Source organism: Somniosus microcephalus, chromosome 15, assembly GCF_052327205.1.
Source record: "Somniosus microcephalus isolate GS21.2 chromosome 15, FLI_Smic_1.0, whole genome shotgun sequence".
Taxonomy (NCBI): domain Eukaryota; kingdom Metazoa; phylum Chordata; class Chondrichthyes; order Squaliformes; family Somniosidae; genus Somniosus; species Somniosus microcephalus.
In genome coordinates, this window is record NC_141001.1 from 94126836 (window position 1) to 94151189 (window position 24354).

The following is a 24354-nucleotide window of genomic DNA, read 5'->3' on the forward strand; positions in this document are numbered from 1 at the left end:
ACAGACTCAGTTAGAAATCTCTCCTGCACAGAAAGCTGCAGGCTGTCACTTTTGACAGTTCGCAACCATTCTGCTTTCTGTGCCGGTGAGATGACAGACTTCTGGGACCTAAAGGAAGGAAGGCTGTAAAGGTAAGAAAAGGTCATTTACACTTATTTAATCACTTTAGACACACCAAACACACTTACCTTTGCACTCATGCACACATCACTCACCTGAACACCGACATCTCGACCCCTCCAAGTCCTTCAACCCGCCGGCCCGACTCCTCTAACTTGGTGTGGTTTGGAGCCATCGGGAATCCCACACTTCAACCTTCAAAATAGGGATTAGGCCAAAAACTGCCTGTTAACTACCTGTTAACAGGCAGTTAATTGGCACTAATTCCTTCCCGCCTCAGGTAGGCGGGTCCCAGAGCGGGGCGGGTACCCGCCTCCATGCCAGTTTCAAAGGAGGCGGGTTGAGGGCGGGATGGTGTCGGGACCCCCGATTTCGGGATTTTAACCCCGCGCACGCCTCCAATCCCGACTCCACGGCACAATGAAAATCCTGCCCCTATTGTACGAATAATGCTATTTCAACAGTACAGCAAATTATACCAAGTTTAAAGCAATAACAGTCAGCCTTTCAGATAATCTTTCATCAAAGTAAAAGCTTAAGGAATTAGGCCACAAAAATATATCACTGTGAAATCCAAGTAAGCAAATATTTATAATTAATATTAATAACATGACATCCAATATGAATGAATTGTGCATGGTTGTAAGCAACATGGCTAAGTTAGAAACGAGAGGCAGAGTTACGACGTACAAAAAGACAATCTTCCTACCTGATGAGGTCTAATGGCTGGTACTTGTACCACATGCCCCAGCGAGCCCATCGCTCATACAGTAAGTGCCTGTGATTAAGTGCACCATGTGTTTTGATTGGATGCCTGCTCTTGTAGCTTCCCTGCACAGAAAAAGGATCGGTTAAAATTAGTATGCGCAAATCCGTAAAAAGATCTCACACAAATACATTTTAGATTAAAACACAGGGTGTTATCTTAGCAATGTTATGAAATACAGATATAGTACATCTTTAGCCAGACATGACCCAAGATGAGGAGATGGCTTTTGTGGCGTATTGATGCACAACACTGAAATGAACTCGGGCATACAGAGCTGAATGAAACAGAAATAGATGCTAGCATTGTCAAGCCTAAGTTCCTGAGGATAACTGATTAACTGTAAGAAAAGTAGATGCACAATGGGTTTTGACTAGCACTGATGAGATAGAAGGAAGAAGAATGTAGCAGTCCATAGGTTTTGACAGAGAGAGCACTCAAGCTTGTAAAGACATAAGAGAAAATGCACCATTAAAACCATGTACAACTTGATTTGCTGAAGTAATTCAAAAAGATAGCTTGTCTGAAGTATAAGAGAAAATAACAAAAAACAGAACAATGTTTATTTGAATCCAGGGACGGAAGGCTATTTCTCAATTCAAAGACATTGGCACTTGAAGCACATAATATGCCTGAGGGGTAATAAAGTGAGCAGTACTTGCAGGGAGAATGCAAAGGAGGCACATGGTGCTGAAGTGTCTCAAGGATAGTATTTACTCATAGCGGTACAATAAATTGTGCTATTTTCAAAGCTTGATTGCCACGGGCCAGGAAAGACTCAAAGTCCCACTTAACAGTGGAGAAAATTAATCTGCGGCTCAGGAAAATGGGGGGGAAAGGAGAGGCAAGATTACTGCAGACAGAAGTGTTGTTTTATGCTAAGCCAAGTCTGGTCATGTAATGAATTTACTCCCAGCCACAGGTTACTTCTGGAGCACCTGCTGATTAACACGGACACGGACATCAGAGATTTGGACAAACTCACGTTTGCCAAAAAGGTCATATCCTCTCTGCTTCCCTCTCTTGACACTCCCCCCACCTCTGCCATTAGTCTTGCAGATCATCTAATACAGCTGCCAATAACTGGTGAAATGTGGCAGCATAAACTGCTGAATTTTTTAAAAGGGGGAATCAAAACAGACTTGAAGGGGATACATTCAGAATTGGCTCAACTAATCCTCAACAGGCCTAACAAGGGTTCTGAGTTATATTTCTGATTTGATGATGTCACAAGATGTTCTCACAATAGATCGCCATGTCAATTAAAATGCTACTGTGGACTGTTTTAGATCCAAGGAAAGAAAGGCTTGCCTGCCTTATTTTGATTTAGGAACTCAATTCAATAATGACAACCTATTGAGTAATAAGTAGAAGGCAGGTAATTATTGAAGATTACACAAATGTAATTTTCAGAAAATTTAATTGCAAAAATATAGTTACAGCTTACAATTCGCCGCAAAGCGGCTTCTGTGTTTTGATTAAATGTATTAGTGCGTGACTCAGCTGCTTTACTTCATGCACTCAGGACCCAGAGAGATTTCCTCTCACAACTGATTCTTTTTTTATTTGTTCATGGGATGTGGGCGTCGCTGGCAAGGCCAGCATATATTGCCCATCCCTAGTTGCCCTTAGGCAGGTGATGGTGAGCCACCTTCTTGAACTGCTGCAGACTGTGTGGTGAAGGTATTTCTTAATCATACCCGTTTTAAGACATATAAGGGGGGCAATTTTGCCAGCCCTTGGGTGGTGGGTCTGGAGGCGGGACTGCCAGGAAAATGGCAGAATCTGGGGGCGGGTACCCATCCCGCCCCCAACCCGCCTCTGTGCCATCTTCCCAGGAGGCGGGTACCCGACCCACGCCGGGTCCCGTCTCCTCGAGGCGGGAAGGGGATTAGTGCCAATTAACTGCCTGTTAACAGGTAGTTAACAGCCAGTTTTTTGGCTAATCCCTATTTTAGCCCTAAAGTGTGGGCTTCCCGATGGCTCCGAACCACGCCAAGGTCAGTGAGGTGAGCCGTGGGTCGGAGGGGCCGAAAAGTGCGCTGTGCAGGTGAGTGATGAGTGCAAGTGTGGAGAGGTAAGTGTGTGAGGTGCCTCTAAAGTGTTTTAATAAGGAAACTTACCTTTGCTTCTTCCTCCAGCCTTCATCCCTTTAGGCTGCGGAGCTGCCTCATCTCACCGGCACAGAAAGCAGAATGGCCACTGCATTCTGAAATACAGCAGCCTTCTGCTTAGGAAAGCTTTCTAAGTGAGTCTTGAGTAAAGGACTCAACTTAGAAGACAGATTGTCAGTGTTTGACAGCTTCACAGAGCTGTCAAACGATGACAATTCATCTGTCAAAAAATCTTGACAGATGAACCGTCATATGCTGATGTTCTCTGTCACCGGCTTTCCCTTAATTGGCCTGCTCAGCCCGCTGGGCGGGCTTAACAAGGTCAATCAAGGGAAAATATCGTGGCTTGGCCGGACGTCGATGGAGGCGGGACTAAAACCCGACAAGCAGCAGTCCCGCCTCTGCTGCTTGTCAGGTTTTAGTCCCGCCTCCATCACGTCCCCATTGATAAAATCACCCCCGAGGACTTTGCTGCGCTGCTTGAACTTTACATTTTAATTAGAGATCACAGAACTGAAGAGCCATCTCACCACAGTAGATTACTTCATGTTAGCCCATATGTTGGGTTTTAACAGCAACCCTGAAAAATCAAAATCCTGGCGAGAGTAAGTTCAGTTGGTAGTTTTGGTGCAGAAATGCTATTATGGGGTAGAAATTCATTGGCACCCAGTTTTAGGCGGTGATGGGGCTACAACATGCACCCAAAGCGGAAGGTTCGAGGCCGGCCTGAAATTGGGCTTTGTCTTACTTAATTTTGGAAAGCAGCCGGTGCCTGTCGCACCTCCACAGGTAGCTCGCCCATTTTAGTTAAATGAATTTCAGGCCATTGCCTCACCTTGGTAAGCTGTTGGCTCTTCACTGGATTTGAAAATATACCATTTCTGTGCTACTTGTCTATCTCCTTATGATTCTGGGTGGGTGACAAAGGGAATAATCTTAATGCTTGAGCTTGTACCCAGTACTGAAAACCACAGGCGGGTAACAACTAAACCACAGTGCCTCAATCCTAGGCCACGCTACATAACTAGTTGGAGCTCTTTATTCAGAATAAATATTTTAGAAAAAATGCAAAAAGTGAAGAATTAAGAATTAGATTTAGATTTTTATTTTCTCTCTCTTAGATTCAAAGCTACCCTGTGCAGCATCCTAAAGGTAAGCTACTAATGGCTAGTTATATAATCCTGGCAACTGGCTGTCCTCATCTGCAATAATCAGGCCCATTAAGTATTTAAATCATGGACTTAACCTTCGTGAATCTTTATCAGGAGCTATCAAGTTCATGGAACCTGATGCCAACAGAACAGCTATTCAGTCCCTTCGTGTGCAATACTACAGTGAAATGATTGATCCATTCAGCACATTAAAAGAAAAGGGTTTTGCCTTGAATGTCTTTCCTGCACTGCTTCCTCTTGCCTCTTTTGGCAGTTTCATTCTGGTCTGAAAGCTTTTCAGAAGATCAATTTCTACTATGCTAGGTTAAAAAGCCAGGGATAAGCAAGAAATACATGGGAGTAGCGAGGTTTCTATCAGTGCCAGGATGAGGTATCAAGATTGACGGCAATACAGTTTAGAACCGCCATCAAGGCCAGTTTTGATTCTAGCAATGGTATGACTGTTGGAGCTTCAGTGCCTCACGTGTTAAACACAAGTAGTGGAAACATTAGTTGCAACAGATCTCTTATGAATGACTGAAATTCAAAGCCAAATGAATATTGTGTTTCTCTGTAGGAAACAATACCGAGATACCTTCACCAGAGAGTTGCATCTGATTTCTCATCAAACTACAAATAACAATGCACCATGCACAATAAAGGAAATAAGTGCCAGTGCATTGTCTCAGTTTTTATTTTAAGCATTCATTCACTCTCCTTATCCACTTGTGGACCCAAGCTGCTCTCAACTCCTGTATGTCTCAGGGAAGGAGACTTCAATATTCAACCAAGCACAAACAGCAAGGTTTAGAATCATTACATACATTTAACAACCAACAAAATAGTAAAATGGTGGAAATGGAACACTTGGATCGATGCAAGTATTTTGCAGTGGACAAACTGCAACTGATCTAGGGGTATTCATGCATAAATTTACAAAAGTGCAAGCACAAGGGGGGAAAAATTCGGTATCGCCCATTTTGGGGCGCTAAAATTGGCCGGGCGCAAAGTTTAGTGCTCGTCGCAAATTATCGCCTCATAGAAACATAGAAGATAGAAGCAGGAGTAGGCCATTCGGCCCCTCGAGCCTGCTCCGCCATTTAATGAGATCATGCCTGATCATCCAAATTCAGTACCCTGTCCCTGCTTTCTCCCCATATCCCTTGATCCCTTTAGCATTAAGAAATATATCTAACTCCTTCTTGAATATATTTAATGAACTGGCCTCAACTGCCTTCTGTGGTAGAGAATCCCACAGGTTCACCACTCTCTGGGTGAAGAAATTCCTCCTCATCTCAGTCCTAAATGGCTTACCCCTTATCCTTAGATTGCGACCCCTGGTTCTGGACTCCCCCGCCATCGGGAACATCCTTCCTGCATCTAGTCTGTCTAGTCCTGTTAGAATTTTATAACTTTCAATAAGATCCCCTCTCATTCTTCTAAACTCCAGTGAATATAAGCCCAATCGATCCAATCTCTCCTCATACGTCATTCCTGCCATCCCAGGTATCAGCCTGGTGAATCTTCGCTGCACTCCCTCCATGGCAAGAACATCCTTCCTCAGATAAGGCGACCAAAACTGCACACAATACTCAAGGTGTGGTCTCACCAAGGCCCTGTACAACTGCAGCAAGACGTCCTTGCTCCTCCACTCGAATCCTCTCGCTATGAAGGCCAACATACCATTTGCCTTCTTAACCGCCTGCTGCACCTGAATGCTTACCTTCAGCGACTGGTGCACAAGGACACCCAACCTGTCCAAATCATACTGGAGTTTCTCTGCATCCTCCTCACAGCTCACACCCACCCAGCTTTGTGTTGTCTGCAAACTTGGAGATATTACATCTAGTTCCCTCATCTAGATCATTAATATATATTGTGAATAGCTGGGGTCCTAGCATCGATCCCTGTGGTACCCCACTAGTCACTGCCTGCCACTCGGAAAAAGACCAGTTTATTCCAACTCTTTGCTTCCTGTCTGCCAACCAGTTCTCTATCCAAGTCAGTACCTTACCCCCAATCCCATGTGCTTTAACTTTGCACGCTAATCTCTTATGCGGGACCTTATTGAAAACCTTCTGAAAGTCCAAATAAACCACATCCACTGGTTCTCCCTTATCTATTCTACCAGTTACATCCTCAAAAAATTCCAGTAGATTAGTCAAGCACGATTTACCTTTTGTAAATCCATGTTGACTTTGTCCGATCCTGTCACTGTTTTCCAAGTGCTCTGCTATTATATCTTTTATAATGGACTCTAGCATTTTCACCACTACCGATGTCAGGCTTACCGGTCTATAATTCCCCATTTTCTCTCTACCACCTTTTTTAAATAGTGGGGTTACATTAGCTACCCTCCAATCCATGGGAACTGTGCCAGAGTCTATAGAATTTTGGAAGATGATCAGCAATGCATCTACTATTTTTGGGCCACTTCCTTAAGTACCCCACATCTCTGGGAGGTTATTTGTGTCCTCCTTTGTGAAGACAGAACCAAAGTATGTATTTAATTGGTCAGCCATTTCTTTGTTCCCCATTATAAATTCCCCTGATTCTGACTGCAAGGGACCTACGCTTGACTTCACCAATCTTTTCCTCTTCACATATCTATAGAAGCTTTTACAGTCAGTTTTTATGTTCCCTGCAAGCTTACTCTCATACTCTATTTTCCCCCTCTTAATTAATCTTTTTGTCCTCCTTTGCTGAATCCTAAACTGCTCCCAATCCTCAGGTTTGCTGCTTTTTCTGGACAATTTATATGTCCTCTCCTTGGATCTTATGCTATCCCTAATTTCTCTTGTTAGCCATGGTTGAGTCACCTTTTTTGTTTTATTTTTATGCCAAACTGGGATGAACAAATTCTGTAGTTCATCCATGCGATCTTTAAATGTTTGCCATTACCTATCCACCGTCAACCCTTTAAATAACGTTCCCCAATCCATCCTAGCCAACTCGCGCCTCATACCATCATAGTTTACTTTATTTAAATTCAGGACCCTAGTGTCTGAGTCAACTACTTCACTCTCCATCTTAATGAAGAATTCTATCATATTATGATCGCTCCTCCCCAAGGGGCCTCACACAACAAGATTGCTAATTAATCCTTTCTCATTACATGATACCCAGTCTAAGATAGCCTGATCTCCAGTTGGTTCCTCGACATATTGGTCCAGGAAACCACCCCGTATACACTCTAGGAATTCCTCCTCCACAGTATTATTACTAATTTGGTTAGCCCAATCTATATGTAGATTAAAGTCACCCATTTTAACTGCTGTGCCCTTATTGCACGCATCTCTAATTTCCCATTTAATGCCATCCCCAACCTCAGCATTACTATTTGGGGGTCTGTATACAACTCCCACTAACGTTTTCTGCCCCTTGGTATTTCTCAGCTCTACCCATACAGATTCCGCATCATCAGAGCTAATATCCTTCCTTACTATTGTGTTAATCTCCTCTTTAACCAGCAATGCTACCCCACCTCCTTTTCCTTTGTGCCTGTCCTTCCTGGATATTGAATACCCCTAGATGTTGAATTCCCAGCCTTGGTCACCCTGGAGCCATGTCTCTGTAATCCCAATTATATCATATCCATTTACATCTATTTGCACAGCTAATTCATCCACCTTATTACGAATGCTCCTCGCATTAAGACACAAAGCCTTCAGGCTTTTTTTTTTAACATTCTTAGTCCTTTTAGAATTATTATTTACTATGGCCCTGTTTGATTTACACTCTTGATTTCTCTGCCTTCTACTTTTGCTTTTCTCCTTCCTGTCTTTTGCTTCTATCCTTGCTTCCCTTTCCTCTGTCTTCCTGCACAGGTTCCCAACCCCCTGCCATTTTAGTTTAAACCCTCCCCCAGAGCACTAGCAAACACTCCCCCGAGGACATTGGTCCCAGCCCTGCCCAGGTGCAAACCGTCCAGTTTGTACTGATCCCACCTCCCCCAGAATCGCTTCCAATGTCCCAGGAATTTGCATCCCTCCACCTTGCACCATTCCTCTAGCCACGTATTCATCTGAAATATCCTTCTATTTCTACTCTGACTAAAACGTGGCACTGGTAGCAATCCTGAGATTACTACCTTTGAGGTCCTATTTTTTAATTTACCTCCTAACTCCCTATATTCAGCTTTTAGGACCTCATCCCATTTTTTACCTATATCGTTGGTACCTATATGCACCATGACAGCTGCCTGTTCACCCTCCCTCTCCAGAATGTCCTGCAGCCGCTCCGAGACATCCTTGACCCTTGCACCAGGGAGGCAACATACCATCCTGGAGTCTTGTTTGCGGCCACAGAAACACCCATCTATTCTCTTTACAATAGAATCCCCTATCACTATAGCTCTCCCGCTCTTTTTCCTCCCGTCCTGTGCAGCAGAACCACATATGGTGCCAGGAAGTTGTCTACTGCTGCCTTCCCCCATAAGCCATCTCCCCCAACAATATCCAAAGTGGTATGTCTGTTTGAGAGGGGGATGGCCACAGGGGACCCCTACTCTACCTGCCTGCACCTACTACTCTGCCTGGTGGTCACCCATTCCCTTCCTGCCTGTGCAGCCTTTACCTGCGGTGTGACCAATTCCCTAAATGAGCTATCCACAACGTCCTCAGAATCGCGAATGTTCCAGTATGTATCCAACTACAAAAATCGCCTCTATAACCCCAGAGGTGATTTTACCACTAAATCAGGCGCTACACACCTCTCTTAAGGCGCAAATGTTGGGGAGCGAGGCGCTACCTCAGAACGCTACGAAGCTCAGGCAATGTCAGTTACCATGGAAGCCAGACAGACTGGCACTGTCCAGTTCTTAAAGGGGACGGTGTTGGCCAGCCACACCCTGCTCATTGCAGCCTTGAATCTCGGCCTGGAGAGACCTCTAAAACAATTGTGTTGAAAGCACTAATGGATAGGGCCAGGGGACGAGCTCGGCGCTTAGGAACCTCAAAAGTGGTGCTGAGGGCCACAACTTCTCAGGACAGCGTTAAAACCAAAAATGTTGCCGACAAGAAAAGGCAGGAAGCGCCCGCCTTTAAATAGCGCTCCCCCAGCCCCTTCCCGACTTGAATACGTTCCCCTCCACCTGTCGTTCCCAGCGGCAGGCGATAAGGCAGGGAGCGCGACTCAATATCCGGTCCAGGGCGTTGCACGCTTGACTGACGTCATGATCTGTGGGCGCAGGAGATCGTGGTGGTAGTGTTTAGCGCTGCCGCAAAATGGCTGGTCAATTTCGCGAGTGGCGCTAAAATCGCCGCGCTCGGGTTCTAGGTTCCTAGCGCCCCGTTAGCGCCCCCCAGAGGTGCTAACAGGAGGCGCTAGCCAATCGAATTTTTCCTCCAAGGCCTTTTAAAAAAACTGCAGGCACTAAGCTATATGCACATGGTATGTACCTGAAATAAAGCAGAGGAAGGGATTACAGTAACTGTGAAATCCAGTCACACCAGTGGGTGAATGACTGGTGTCACAGGCTTCTACATGGCCAAAACATGTATAACGGTGCAACTTATAAGTTGAATTGTAGCCAGTGTGTACACATGTAGAAACAAAACATTCAAACATGTCCGTCTCCAAAGGGACATTAGCATCTGATGAAGAATCAATTTTTTTTAAGTTATACAGTATTCTTAAGAAGACAACAGGAAATGCAATACACACAAAAAAAATCACTCCTGGCAAAACTAAATGGAGAAAGAACTACAAAAATAAAAACAGGCATATTCAGCACAGTACTAAATAAAAATAGTAGATTTCTGAATATATTGCACATCGATGCTTGTATGATCATGTTTAAATTCAAAAAAAATCATCAAGCTCTCAAAATACATTCTTATCACACGGTTTCATTCCACATCCCAAATTATCTGCAAGCCTAGCTATTTCTGAAGCCTGCTGATGTCTGCTTAGATTGCAGTGTTCTCTACCTACTGATTTATTGTTTAATCCCTAATGATGGAGGTCGGGTCAAGGGTAGAACAAAGTTATTGGAACCTGTCCATTATGGCTCAGTAACAAAACAACTCTGATTTGTTCTCCAGTTTGTAACTATTGGCATAACGCTAGCTGACTATTGGACATTTTTAGAATTTCACTCCAGTCACATTAGGTTAGGAAGAAAGCACATTTTTAGCCCAGACATGCACACATCCATGCATCAATGGAATCTGCAAGTGAGCAGTTTAAAAACGATCTTGGTATAGACAAGTAAAATGTAATTAATTTCCAAACTGAGGGCGAGAAGTTTAATCTTGGTTTGCCCGTTTTCAGGGTGAAAAATGATGGTTGTAGGGCCGAATGTTTGGCCCAGTTTGCTCACGCCCAGTCAGGCGGTCACCCCTGACTTCAAAGCGTGAAGGGCTCCCACCTGAAACAGGCGTTAGGTGCCTGGAATATGCAAATCGGGGTCCTAATGCCGTACATGTTCCGTCCAGTTGTTCCAGATCTTCAGCGGCCTAACCAGCAGTCCTTAGAGTGACTGTTGGAGGCGGACCACAAAGAGGTAAGTGTTAAGTCTGTGTGTTCTAGTTATTGTTAATAAGAATCACTGCACACAGACCACAAGAATAAATTCAACAGGTCTTTACTAGTCGAAGGTCAGGCTGAACTGCCCAATAAATCATTACACAGCACTTATATACTGGTGTGGTCACCACCGGTATTACAGTATACAGCAGCCAAGATAAAGTAGTGCATCTCTTAAAATAGTTCTCTTAAAGATGGAACGGTTAAATACACCACAATCCTCCCTTTTTAGCTTAACAGTATATATTCCCCATTTAACATAACATAATAACATATATACACAACTTCATGTAAAAACAGTTCACAGATTCAGTCTCTGAGGAGGCCTCCTGATCCGAGACGGATAACGCCTTTCAAGGGTCTCTGGTTCTCGTTGCTGGGGTGACTCATCTGGTTGATCCCCTATGGATAGGACATCATCATCAGGTATATTCACTTCTGAGGTAGATGCTTCAGGTTCACTAACTTCCTCCACGGTTGTCTCTGTCGTAACCATGGGCTCGACCCTTGTTCTCGATCCCACCAGTTGGTCAGCATGACGTCGCATTACATTTTCACCAACATCTACCGTGTACATCAGGGGTCCTTGTCTGGCCCGAATTGTTCCAGATTGCCATTTCTCGTTTTTATAGTCCCTGGCTAACACCGGTTGTCCTATTTCAAAACTCCGAGTGGGCTTGTTATTGATATGCTGGAACTGTTTGTTTTCGACTTCCCTCCGCACATTTGGTTTTAACAAGTCCAACCTGGACCGCAACCTCCTGTTATAGAACATCATGGCAGGACTTTGGTTTGTTGTTGCATGGGTGGCGTTTCGATATGCCAGTAGGAAATTGTCCACCTTGTGCTGCAGTGGCATCTGATCTTCGCTCATGGCCTTTATTGCCTTTTTGAACGTCTGTACAAACCTCTCGGCCAGCCCATTCGTAGCTGGATGATATGGGGCAGAGGTATAATGTTTCACCCCATTCTTCTTCAGGAATTTCTGGAATTCCTCTGACACGAACTGTGGTCCGCTGTCTGAACATATTTGCTCTGGCAATCCATTTCTTGCAAATATCATTCTTAGCATCGCGATCGTCTTCTCCGAGGTAGTGGTAGTCATTTTAATCACTTCTGGCCATTTAGAATGTGCGTCCACCACAATTAAAAACATGGAGTCCATGAATGGACCAGCAAAGTCAATATGTACACGTTGCCATGGGGTTGAAGGCCATTCCCATGGATGCAGCGGTGCAATTGGAGGTGCATTTTGGACTTTTTGGCACCCTGAGCAGCTTTTCGTCGATACCCGGCCACCACACATAAGCCCTAGCAAGGCTTTTCATCTTGACTCCCCCCAGATGACCTTCATGTAGTTCTTTTAGAACTCTCTCTCTTAACTTAGGAGGGATAATCACCCTTGTTCCATACATCAATGTTCCCTGACAGATGGACAGCTGTTCTCGTCTTGCTGAGAATGCCGGTAACAGTGGATCACCATGGGCTGGCCATCCCTTTACTGTCAATTCGTAGACCCGGGACAGTGTCGGGTCATTCCTAGTCTCCCTTTCAATATTTGCATTGGTGACAGGTAAACATTCGATGATGGTCGAGTGAAATAACTCCACCGGGTCAACCGTCGGTGCCTCCTCCTCAGTAGGTAGTGGCAGGCGCGACAGCCCCTCAGCATTACCATGCTGCTTTGTACCTTTGAATTCTATCTGATATTGATGTGCCCCTAGGAAAAGGGACCATCTCTGGAGCCTCTGTGCTGTCATCACCGAAACACCCTTCTTAGGGTTAAAAATGGATACCAACGGCTGGTGGTCTGTCAGCAGTGTAAACTTCTGGCCCTGCAGGTAATGATTAAACTTCTTTACTCCCCACACAAGGCTGAGAGCCTCCCTATCTATCTGAGCATAGTTGCGCTCAGCGGAGGTCAATGATCTGGATGCAAATGCGACTGGCCTTTCCAAGCCATTTGGCAACTTGTGTGAGAGTACTGCTCCAATACCATAAGGAGAAGCATCACAAGCTAAACGAATAGGTAGCGTTGGGTTGAAGTGAGCCAACACTTCCTCTGAGGTGATCAATGCCTTGTTTTTGCGAAAGGCCTTCTTACAGTCCTCGCTCCACTTCCATGGTACTTCTTTCTGCAAAAGAGCATTCAGCGGGTGCAGCACCGTGGATAGATTTGGCAGAAACTTATGGTAATAGTTAAATCAACCCTAGGAACGACCTCAACTGGGATACATTTTCCGGAGCGGGAGTCTTCACAACAGCTTCGATCTTGTCAGGTGACTTGTGCAGCCCCTCCTGGTCAATGACATGACCACAGTACGAGATCCGTTTCTGAAAGAACTCACATTTCTGGCGATTAACTCGAAGTCCATATTCCTTCAATCTGGTGAGCACCAGTTTCAAATTTGCAAGGTGTTCCTCATCGTCATCTCCTGTAATCAGGATATCGTCCAAGTAACATTGAGTGCTTGGAATTCCCTGTAATACCTGCTCCATGGCCCTCTGCCAAATTGCTGGAGCCGAAGCCTCTCCAAAAACCAGTCTATTATATCGATACAAGCCTCTGTGCGTGTTGATTGTGAGATACTGGCGCGACTCTTCCTCAACTTCCATCTGTAAGTACGCTTGCGCCAGGTCTATCTTGGTGAAGTGTTTCCCGCCAGACAATGAAGCAAAGATATCCTCAATCCGCAGAAGCGGATATTGCACCATGTGAAGCACCGGATTAACCGTGATCTTGAAGTCTCCACAGATGCGGACCTTCCCCGGTTCCCCTGGCTTGTTACTCGATGAACGCTTCATGACGGGAACAATGGGCGTGGCCCACTCACTCCAGTCCACCTTAGACAGTACTCCTGAACGTTCTAGCCCTTCCAGCTCAGCTTCCACAGCAGGTCGTATCGCATAAGGTTTGAAAAATTTTGGGTTTGCATGTTCTGCAATCTTGATTTTTGCCGTAATTCCTCTCAGTGTTCCTAGTCCCTGTTGGAACACCTCTTTAGCCTCATCCAATATTCTGGACAATCGTTCACGTTTGATATCTTTTTTTCCGGAATCTACCGTTATTGCTTTTAGGGAGTGCCAGTCCATATTTATTTTCCTGATCCACTCCCATCCCAGAAGTGGTGGACCTCCCTCAGGTAGTACATATAAGTCCATTCCTTGGTGTTTTTTGCCCTTGTGTACCACCTTGACTTTTATCTTTCCGATGGGGTATACTCTTGCCCCGTGTATGTCTGCAATACTATCTCTGTATCCCGTAGGGGAATATGTGTGAATAGCCTTTTGTAATCTTGCTTATTCATGACCATCAATGCCGATCCGGTGTCCAATTCCATCTTCACTTGGACTCCTGCTATCTGAAGTGTGACCCAGATAGTTTGTAGGTCAGCTTCCTTACTCACATTGTGAATTCTCAGACTACCCAGTTCCTTGCTGTTGGAGTCTGAATCCGAATTCTGTTCATCCGAACTCTTCTCAGCCACCTTATGTACCTTTCTGCACTTTTCCTGTGGTGACTTTTTGTTGCTGTTCTTCTTTCCTGACCGGCATACTTTAGCTATGTGACCAAGCTTGCCACATTTTCTACATTCCTGATTTTTAAACCAGCATTGGTTCTGATCGTGTGTTGTCTTTCCACAACGATAACATTTCGCTGTACCCAAAGCCATTTGATCTACGCTGAGTACCGCTGCCTTCAGCTGCATTTCCGCAGTGCCTCTCGCTGCGGCTTCGTGCGATGCTGCAATAGTGACAGCCTTATCAAGTGTAAGATCATTCTCTTCAAGCAGCCGCTTTTGTGTTCCTTCTTTCGACAATCCACACACGAATTTGTCTCTCAGTGCCTCTGTCAGTCTTTCCCCAAACTGACAGTATTTCGCTAGCTTACGCAGTTCAATTAAATACTCCGCGTTGCTTTCCTCTTTCAGTTGCGTTCTCGCATAAAATTTAAATCGTTCCGCTAACATCAGCGGTGTGGGGTTCAAATGATTTCTCAGGACAGCAACAATATTAGCGAAAGCCTGATCCGCCGGTTTAGCTGGTGATAGAAGATGCTTCAATAGCCCGTATGTCTTCGCACCCATTGAGTTTAGTAAGGTTAGTGCTTTATCTTCATCTGATATTTTATTTGCCTTACAATAAATCTCTATGCGTTCTACATACGTGGCCCAATCTTCAACATCGGCATCGAAATCGTTGATGTTACCATGCTTAGGCATCCTCGCAATCTTCTTGAGAAACAAAAAGAAATTTTTCTTTTATTTTAATTTTATTTTTTTTCAAAATGGCGGTTTCCCGCGCTTGTCTTCTTCTCCCGCCTATGAAAATGGCGGCTTCCCGCGTTTGCCTTTCTCCCCCGCTGGCTGTAATGGCAATTGCCGTATTGCTGCGTTCGCCCTCCCCAGCGGTTCTCAAATCGTGCCTCCCAGCCCCTCTTGCAGTCCGGTCCTTTCCCCCGGCTGCGGCTGAGTTCTCCGCGGTTTAAAAATTTTTTTTTAATTATTTTTATTTTCTCCCGCGCCTCGCGGCCTCGGTAGCTGCCCGGCCTTTTTCCCCGGTCGCGGTCGAGCTCTCTCCCGACGCTGTTGCGTCTCCCAGCCCGCTTGCAGCCCGGTCTTTTACACTGGCTGCGTTTGCATGCACCGCGGCTCCCGTGCCTTACGCTGCCCCAGTCTCAGCGCCTCTGGCCCCGACTTCTGTCCGGCTCTTTTCCCCAGCCGTGGTCGAGTTCTCCGCCCTTATATCCTCCGTTTTTCCCTCCCCTACTTCACAGCCAACGTGGCCGACTTGCTGCTCGTCGCTGATCGGCTTACCCACCACCGAGATAGAAGGGATGATCACTGCCTGTTGCTGATGGAAGGCTTCATGTCAGGATTCTTCCTTGCTCTTCAGACCCGAGTCTTTTCTCAGCAGGATGATGGGGGCGGATGCCTCTTCTCGACGCCCGTTAAACTGCCTTGGATATATCTCTGCCGCAGGGTAAGATCATCCTCGTCGCCACTGTTAAGTCTGTGTGTTCTAGTTATTGTTAATAAGAATCACTGCACACAGACCACAAGAATAAATTCAACAGGTCTTTACTAGTCGAAGGTCAGGCTGAACTGCCCAATAAATCATTACACAGCACTTATATACTGGTGTGGTCACCACCGGTATTACAGTATACAGCAGCCAAGATAAAGTAGTGCATCTCTTAAAATAGTTCTCTTAAAGGTGGAACGGTTACATACACCACAGTAAGCAAACTTTTTACTAGTTTAATTTCTGTGGAGCCATAAGGAGCAAAACACCATAACATGCCGTCGCATCATTTGCAGGGGACAGTGCTGTGACAAAATCAGGTGCCGTCATTCTTCAGGCAGAGAGTCCCCAATTAAAATTAAAATTATTCGGCCGACTTTATGCCCAAAGAACAACTCTGTCTCATTTTTCTGACAAATTAGTTCCAACAAATCTATAAATGTATTTACAAACACTACATTTACATATTAGGTGAAGCTAACATACACTTTGTACTAGCATGCCTTTTTGTCATTTCATCACTCCTGCCTTCCAGCCTATCACAGACCCTCCCTTTTGTTCTTTCCTCCACTCCCCCCTTTCCCTGCCCCTACAATTGCTTAAAATCCGTTACATCTCTAACTTTTTCCAGTTCTGACGAAAGGTCATCGACCTGAAATGTAAATGCCGTTTCTCTCTCCACAGATGCTGCCTGACCTGCTGAGGGTTTCCAGCATTTTCTGTTTTTATACAGAGGAAATTATGGCCCTTTCATCAGAAGTAAAAATTGTGTTACAGCAAAATAAAAGGAATCCTGAAGACGATGGTGTGATCGCAGTTACCTCATATTGCACATCAACAATAACACCGTTAAAAATAATTTTGTGTCACTACATGTATTTTTAAAGGTTCAAATCAGAGAAACATGCTGATATGACATAGTGGTTTATTCATGTCAAGGGTATGCCATTTACTTGGGCAATGGGCACTTTACTCAGGATATGGGCAGTTTATTAGGGGACATGCAATTACAGCAGTTTGTTATATTTCAGCAATCCACAGTCCTAGTTGCCAAATCTTTGTTAAGCTAGTGAAGTTCATGTGGACTTAGAGGTAAAGTATTGAAATTAAAAGTATTGGAGTAGATTTTTGTCTTTACCATCTGGACACTATTTTGGTGGAGTGGATTACCAGCCCATTGTAAACTCCCCCATCCCCCGAATGGAACAGAAATCGGTCAGGTTCTATAAAGGTCAGACGATCTGCTCTGCCAGATTACCGCCCAGGTGGTGAGGATGAAAATCTATCTCAATATGTCCAAACAATGGCTAAAACAATAAACAGAGCGTTACCAAGTTTCCAAGGGAAATATTTCTTTTTTAAAGTGTCCAAGAAGCTCTTGTTATTCCCCATTTGCTCATCCAGTCTATTAAAAAGAAAGCTTAACATTGTCTCACCTCGTGTGGAGGAAAGGCAGCATCATACGTTCCATTGCCGAGTAACCTATTTAAACCTGAAGAAAAGAGAAACGTCCAATCGTTTTCTGAGCAAACGGTAATAAATATTTTAGCCAGTACACACAATCGTACATGATCAAGTAGAACATCCTTTTGCTGTTGTTAGTTAGCAATAGGTATACTTTTCAGTGAAGCCATTATTAAGCCGTGATAAGACTGTCTTGGGAATATTTTGCTTGTGAAAATTATTGTACCTCATTGCTATAAAAAAAATCTACAATACTGATTCTCATGAAAAAACACTTTTGCCCTTGTGGTCTTTATTTCCAATTAAGCCTTTTCTCAAGATATGCTGTCAGACGCCAACATTTTTCATTTTTCCGGAGGTTGGAATCTCCACGTAAACCCACAGCACTCGCCACTGAATGGGATTCTATTTATAGATTGAAATCAGAAAGGTCTCATTCATCTGCTTGCTAAACTATCCAGAAGAGGATGATTTTCAAAAAGATGTTAGCAACTTAATAGCCCAGTTGGATCTTTATGTCGATAAAGCAAATGACTAGCTGATTATCAGGTTATATGGGACAAAATAGTTCACTGCATAAGTATTAAAGCAGTTAGATTCAATTCCTATTATCAGAGCTGGATTAAGAATTCTTAGGGGCCTGGGCACAAAGAACCTTTGGGTACCGGCCCCTTCCCTCCCCTCACCCCTCACCTCTCTCCCCTCACCCCTTTCCTCACCCTCCTTTCTCTTCAAGGTGGTGACTTATGCAGGGCACAATTATGTCATGGGTAAGATGTAACACACTTGTCCCTGATCCTTCCCACACATGTATATTTTCTACCAGGGCAACTGCATGGCGATCAAGAGTGGAGATCGGGCTGACGTATAGCTCAAACTGGGCAAAACCGCCTCCCTTCCACTATCACCACCCCATCTCAGCATAGATCAAGCCTACCTTCTTGACTGTACGGCGCAGGACTACACCATACGGTGCATTCACTCAACAAAAGAGTTTGCAAATACGCAGCAACATTTTTTTTAGGACTTACGGGTTGTTAAAAAAAATCAATAGGTGTTCTGTAATTAAAATTTAATGAATTATAAAAACATTACCCATTTTAGATTTTCCATCTTCATATTTCGTCCTCTGTAGCATATGATGCACTATTCTACTTCTTGTAGAATTACTGAAAAACGTCTCTTTGTTGTTTATGGTGAAGCTGAAGAGGATTTTTTTTAAGAAAAAAGAGAATGTGAAATTCCATATTTAAGTTTTGCAAGCCAATAGAATAATAAATGGGATTGAGACAATCGAGGGGTTGTAATTTAAATCATAACATGTGGGATTTAAGAGTTTACGTACATAGTCATAACTGCTCCAGCCCAGTACGGCCTTGGACTCACTCTTTGCAATGTGTAATATCAATGCAGATTAATACTCTTAAAATGGTTGATGCTCACACATTTTCAAATTTTGTGTGTACAAAATACTCATGGATGCAAAATACTTACTGGTGCATACGTGCTCTATTGAATGGGGCTGTGTAGCAATCAGTCTCCTCCAGATCAGGTAGAGCCTCTTTATCGAGCTTCATTGGATTTCTTGGCAACCAACTCTTCAGCTGTCGCAGATTCCTCTGAACACTGATAAGCAAATGCCAGACTACTGATACTTAAAATGAAATGCACTTAAAATCATCCTAGAATATTAGTTTAAAATTTGGTACTTTGGTAGTTCAAAAGCAATTACGCTTTATCAAAACATGCGCAAGAATCAATCATCAGCTCACTACAAAATACTGCAGGCCAAAATCTATCTGATTACGAAACAACAGAATAGAGCTGATGTTTACTATTCAAATCAAAGTAAAGCATGCTAAATATGTATTGCATGTGTCCTTCTATTAAATTTGTCTTGAAATCTTTCTAATGCATTGAAGTTTAGATTTTTACCGTAACTAATATTTATTCATTTCGAAATTACTGATTATAATATTTTCCTTTGTATCACTATTTAGTAAATGCCTGTAATATTCTTTCAGTAACAGTATTGGGAATCGTATGAATATTGGGAAGGGCTCGTTTACTTATCACATGACCAATCTAAACCTTGTGCAAAAGTATTACGTCTTACAAATTATATAGTATATTAAACAATGTGATTTGAAGTGAAAATTATAAAACATTGCCATTTGAGCTTTACTCCAAATCTGATTGTAAGACTGATACCATTAATTGGGGAGACAATTAGTTTGGAGCTGGGCAGAATGTACAGGGGCAATTCATTGTCAAAGGTTTAAAAAGAATTAAAACCTCTGGTACTATTGTCAACAGGATAACAAATCTGGTGATAATGCTTAAAATTCTGGCTGATTGTCATATAACACACTTGGTGCACTGTGGGCGACAGTCAACTCTGAGGTACATCCCAGGATAACCGTTAATCGTATGGCTGGATGTTGTATTGTGAGTGGCTTGTGATCACAGCACTCAGACTAAGCATGAAATTTTACTGCTCTCCCAGTTAATGATCGTTTGTATGAACCATTGCCAAAGTAAAAGCCGTCAAGGCTGTGGAAAATGCATCTGACCTTCCTGCTGTGCATTCTGGAAAATGTGTCTCCACCCCTGTGATACATTCCTTCAAGTGAAATTAATAAAAGCAAGCAACCCGAATAACTCATGCAGTGGAGACATGCAGTTAGGGCAGTGTTTCCCAAACTAGGACGCCACTCCAAAGGTGGAGTGTGGCGAGCTGGTCAAATGTCGCTCTTTAAGAAAGAATTGCAGGGGAGGAAAGAAAAAGCATTTTGACATTCACCCTAACACATGACACGGAGAGGTTTGAGTTTCAGACAGAAAGTGGCATTTGGATGTTTGTCTGGATCATACCTGACCAATGTAGAAATGGGAAAACATTTGGGAGGCATCACAGTAGGTCCATTATTTGATAGCGAAAGTGTTCCAGCTAATTATGTAACTTTGAGTAAACTGATATATCACATTAGATTCATTATTGAATACTTTAAGAATGTTTTTCTGTAAGTGAACAACTTTGAAAATCTGAAGCCCTAATTTTAACTTGGGGCGCGTGGGGGGTGGACTCCTCGGCATGAGGGTGGGCCATTTCAACTCCAGAACCTCATTTACATTTCTCTGCACAGTCTCCTGCCTGAAGCCAGTGGGAATGACTTGAGAAACGGCGGGCGGGAGTGGCCAAAGAAGAGGGCCAATGCTTCTTTGTTGAGCCAGGAGGTGTATTTCTGCTCCATTCCTGCTCCTCCTGGGCCACAAGGTGCCTTAAGAAAATTGTAATGAGATACAATTTACCTGAGCCTCCCCTGGGCTGATGCTGATTGCTGCCAGCTTTTTGCCGGGTGGGCCTCCCAATCCCGGCCAGAAAATCATGGCGACATCATCGGGCCGCAACTTTCCCCGTTTAATTAGGCCCTCATCCGCCTGGGGTGGGCAGCCTCTACGCTGCCAGAATCCCTACAGTTAAAATGGCATATGGCGGGAACACGTCCGGAACACGTGGCACAAACTCCCCCGCTGTTTTTAACAACCCGGGCGGGCTGGGTTATAATTGGGGCTTAGATGTGGGATTCCTGATTTTTAATACAAATAAATTGAAAAGCTCCAATTTGAAATGGGTCGTGGTGCAGTGGATTCTTGAGCAGTGAATCAAGATGGCAGAAACTGCGTAGGCGGCTCCAATAAAACAATCAGTAAAACACAAAATTAGCTAAATATTATTTTTCAATTTAAAAAGAACTTAAGGTTGGATAGAAATATTTCTAACAAAAATAAAAGCGATTTCACAAGATGATTATCTTACAGTTCTTTCACCAGCTGTCTTTACGGGCTGGGAATGAGATAGCTGAATTGTGGGTAGTTCAGCACTTGGGCCTACTGACGCCTGGAACTAGATTTATTCTGCCAAGTTCATTTCACTTACGGCTGGCAGACAGGGAGATGCTCGTCTCTATCAGTCTGGGATTGATTTGACGCAAGGGCCCAGAAGTTAAGGCATGATTCCCTAACCATTTCTGATATTTGTAACATCGGTGAGAATTTTTTTTTTTTCATAAACACATGAAATCAAAGGGTTCATTTTTGACATTTAGATACGAGGTGCTGGAAAATTTTCAGATAACTTTTAGTGGGCTGATCCTGAAATGTGTTTGGGAAACACTGAAATAGGAAATGCCCATGCAACAATTTGGAGAATTGTAAAATCACATTAGAGATCATCCATTAACTATTGTTGTTGTCCATTTAAATCACTGCCCTTGAAAATGTTTTGTGTTATAAAAGTTCATACAAGGTCAAGATTTAGTCTGTAATGTCTTTTTAATTTGCTTGGTTTGACTCACAGATCTTCAGTAATCTACACACATCGTAGAATATCTTTTGACTGAATTAAAATTTGCTAAATCTTAATCTGATATATGGAAGATATACAACTCTAAATGAAAAACAAAGTGTCTTACGTAATGAAAATAGAATCAGCCACACAAAGAAATTGAAAATGGTCAATGGCTAAGTGGCTCCTCTATAATCTCTGTTTTTTTTAAATCTACACTTGACATCTTCTGCCCCAGTTGTAGGTAATAATATTAATGCATTTTATTCAATTTAAAAATAAATACAACAAGTTTGCTCACTAATGTAATTCTCTGCCAAGTCCCTTGAACTAGGTGTTTCATACAGTGGTACATATTGCACCTTCTCTCAGCAAAGCACTGTAGGCTTTCCAGGCCAAAATAAAAGTGCTTTCATTTTTGAAAAAGATGGTAAATTTTCCACAACTTTGCCTTCCCTCCCATTGCACTGAAACAAAGCTGCAATATTTGCAGGTCTGACATTTACAAATGACTGGAAAAACCATTGATGGAGATCAAGATGGATTCAGAAAAACACAGCAGAATAATTTGAAGAATGTTTCTTTTACATTGGCCAAATTCTCAGAAGCTGATTTTTTTAGTCGGGACACCTAACACACACGTACACGCAGTGTTGGGAAGAAATTCAACTATCTGCTCTAATTGAGACTATGTAGGAAAAATGTGAACTATGTGAATCAAATGAATAGCCTCGATAGTCATGACATATTTTAATGTTAAGGATGAAGAAAATTGAACATTAAAGAAGACAACTCCAAAAGGTATTCTTCAATTAATGAGGGTCTATTTGTGGAATTGTATACTTGTGACAAAACAATTGTATCATATTTAGTTGGAAGTAAAGTGGTTGTGACTTAATTGCAAATGGCAGGAACTCCACAAGAGGCACTCACGATAACTTAGCAACGGCAAACTTCAGCAGTCTCAACTCCCTTGAAAAACTGGCACTGAACTGCAAAATGCAGCACTAAGACTGACTGCTAGTATAAATACTTTTCTGCTATACATTACTCTAGATAATGCATTCCACCGGAGACCAAATTTGCTGGAAAATCTACTCAATGCCTCAGTGGTGTCTGCATAAGAGGAAGAGAATGTCACCTTCCTCCTAAAGAAAATCCCATGTTCCACGCTAAATTTCTCTGCCATAAATATACAACCCAATTCAAAACACTTAAGCATGGGAATTAAGCTATTAAATCATATAACTTTAATTGGGAAGAGCTACTTTTTTTTATTTTCAGTTTTTCGATAATTGCATGCTCTAATAAATGGACTGATGGCAATAGGTTTGCATCAATCAGTTAGAGATATAGGTTTGCATCAATCAGTTAGAGATAATTTCATGTGCTACCAACACTGAAAAGACCAAATATATTGGTGCTAGTTTACAGTGAAATATTGTTTACTGCAAAAAAATGTCCCATGAGTGTCACTATAACAAGAGCAGGCTGACAGATCCCAGTCTTACAGATTGAGAGCCAGCTTCAATGAAATGGAGAAAACAGCAATTTCTAGTTCAGTTACAGTAGACGGGCCAACTCAAAATTGTAGCACTCTTGACATGTGATTCAAAGACTCTGATCCAAAACAAAAGAAGCCATACTCTTTAATTCTTCTGGTTGGCAGCCTGTCTGACACATTTATTAAAAGAAAAGTCATGAAAAAGTCATGATTCTGGCTCTAACAGCTAAACTGGAATGAAACAATTTTGAAAAGTTCATGGAGGGGATTTATCAACAACAGTCGAAACGCCTCAACACTGGCTGTGCAGGGCATTATTTTCCAAGATACTCCCCACTGCCATGAGCAGGGCCTTGTACATGGAGCGCAGCTTATTCTGTCACCCGTACAGCGACAATGACATTCGGTCCATCTAAATCAATCGAAGGAAAATTATGGGCAGAGCGCCTGTAGTTTCAAGATAAGCCGCTCACTGTGTGTGAAACCTCACCAGTTCAACGAGGTCTCAGAACATCGTGGCAATAGGTTCACTTTAAACGGCATGATAAACTCGACTGTTCCTTGCAAGGTATGCAATTGTGGTTCAGAAGTGCTCCATAAATCAATAATAATGCCACTAAAATGTGAGTGTCACTTTCATTCAGTTAATCTGTAAGTGAATTGGATTTCCTTTTCTCGCCCTCGCCACCAGCCCCTTCCCCCCACAGAGTTTCTCTGCCTTCACTAAAAGTGGATTAGTTCTACAATTTGCACTGAATTGTACGATATCGGACAACAACTACAGATAGAGTGGCCTGGCTGTGATTTTACAACTACCAACCACAATCTTTACAGGATGGTATGTGGTATTAGCAGATCCTGCACAGCACCCACCAACCTGCTCATCGCTTTGCTCTTCCAATCAGTGTAGTAACATTTTTTCCTAGAAGAACAGGGAAAGAAAATACTAAAGACCAGGAAGCTTTGGAAAGACTAGGTAACATCCCTCACCGTGTGTTTCAAGTGTCAATAATAAGATGGCATTAGTTATGAAAACATGATGATTAAATCATGCACATATACTATGAATCTGTATAAACAGAGGTATAATCGGCAACAAAAAAAAAAATCAGTGTTTATTACTACTTAATAGTGACAGTAAGTTATTGTGAAACATACTCAGAAATTTAGCTACTGACTTATTATTGTATTTTTCCTATGGTAATTCTGACAAGCTGTCAAAGATATGGAGATATATTGTGCATTTCACATTAAGAGAGCTGGCAATAACTGTGTGACTGTCAAGGAATGTATTATTTATGGTGAAAAAAACCCCTACAATTCTCATCTTGTTG

At 43.0% G+C, this 24354-nt stretch overlaps 1 protein-coding gene across 1 annotated transcript in view; it reads right to left on the reverse strand.

Annotated features, from left to right (window-relative positions):
• Positions 1 to 24354, reverse strand: part of ano3 (anoctamin 3) — a 401336-nt gene that overhangs the window by 249238 nt on the left and 127744 nt on the right. Inside the window, exons 7-11 of the mRNA XM_086008127.1 lie at positions 23898 to 23942; positions 18663 to 18794; positions 18264 to 18370; positions 17141 to 17196; positions 830 to 951 (exon numbers count right to left, since the gene is read on the reverse strand). Coding sequence (XP_085864253.1) covers positions 830 to 951; positions 17141 to 17196; positions 18264 to 18370; positions 18663 to 18794; positions 23898 to 23942 — 462 coding nt within the window. The remainder of the gene's footprint in view (positions 1 to 829; positions 952 to 17140; positions 17197 to 18263; positions 18371 to 18662; positions 18795 to 23897; positions 23943 to 24354) is intronic.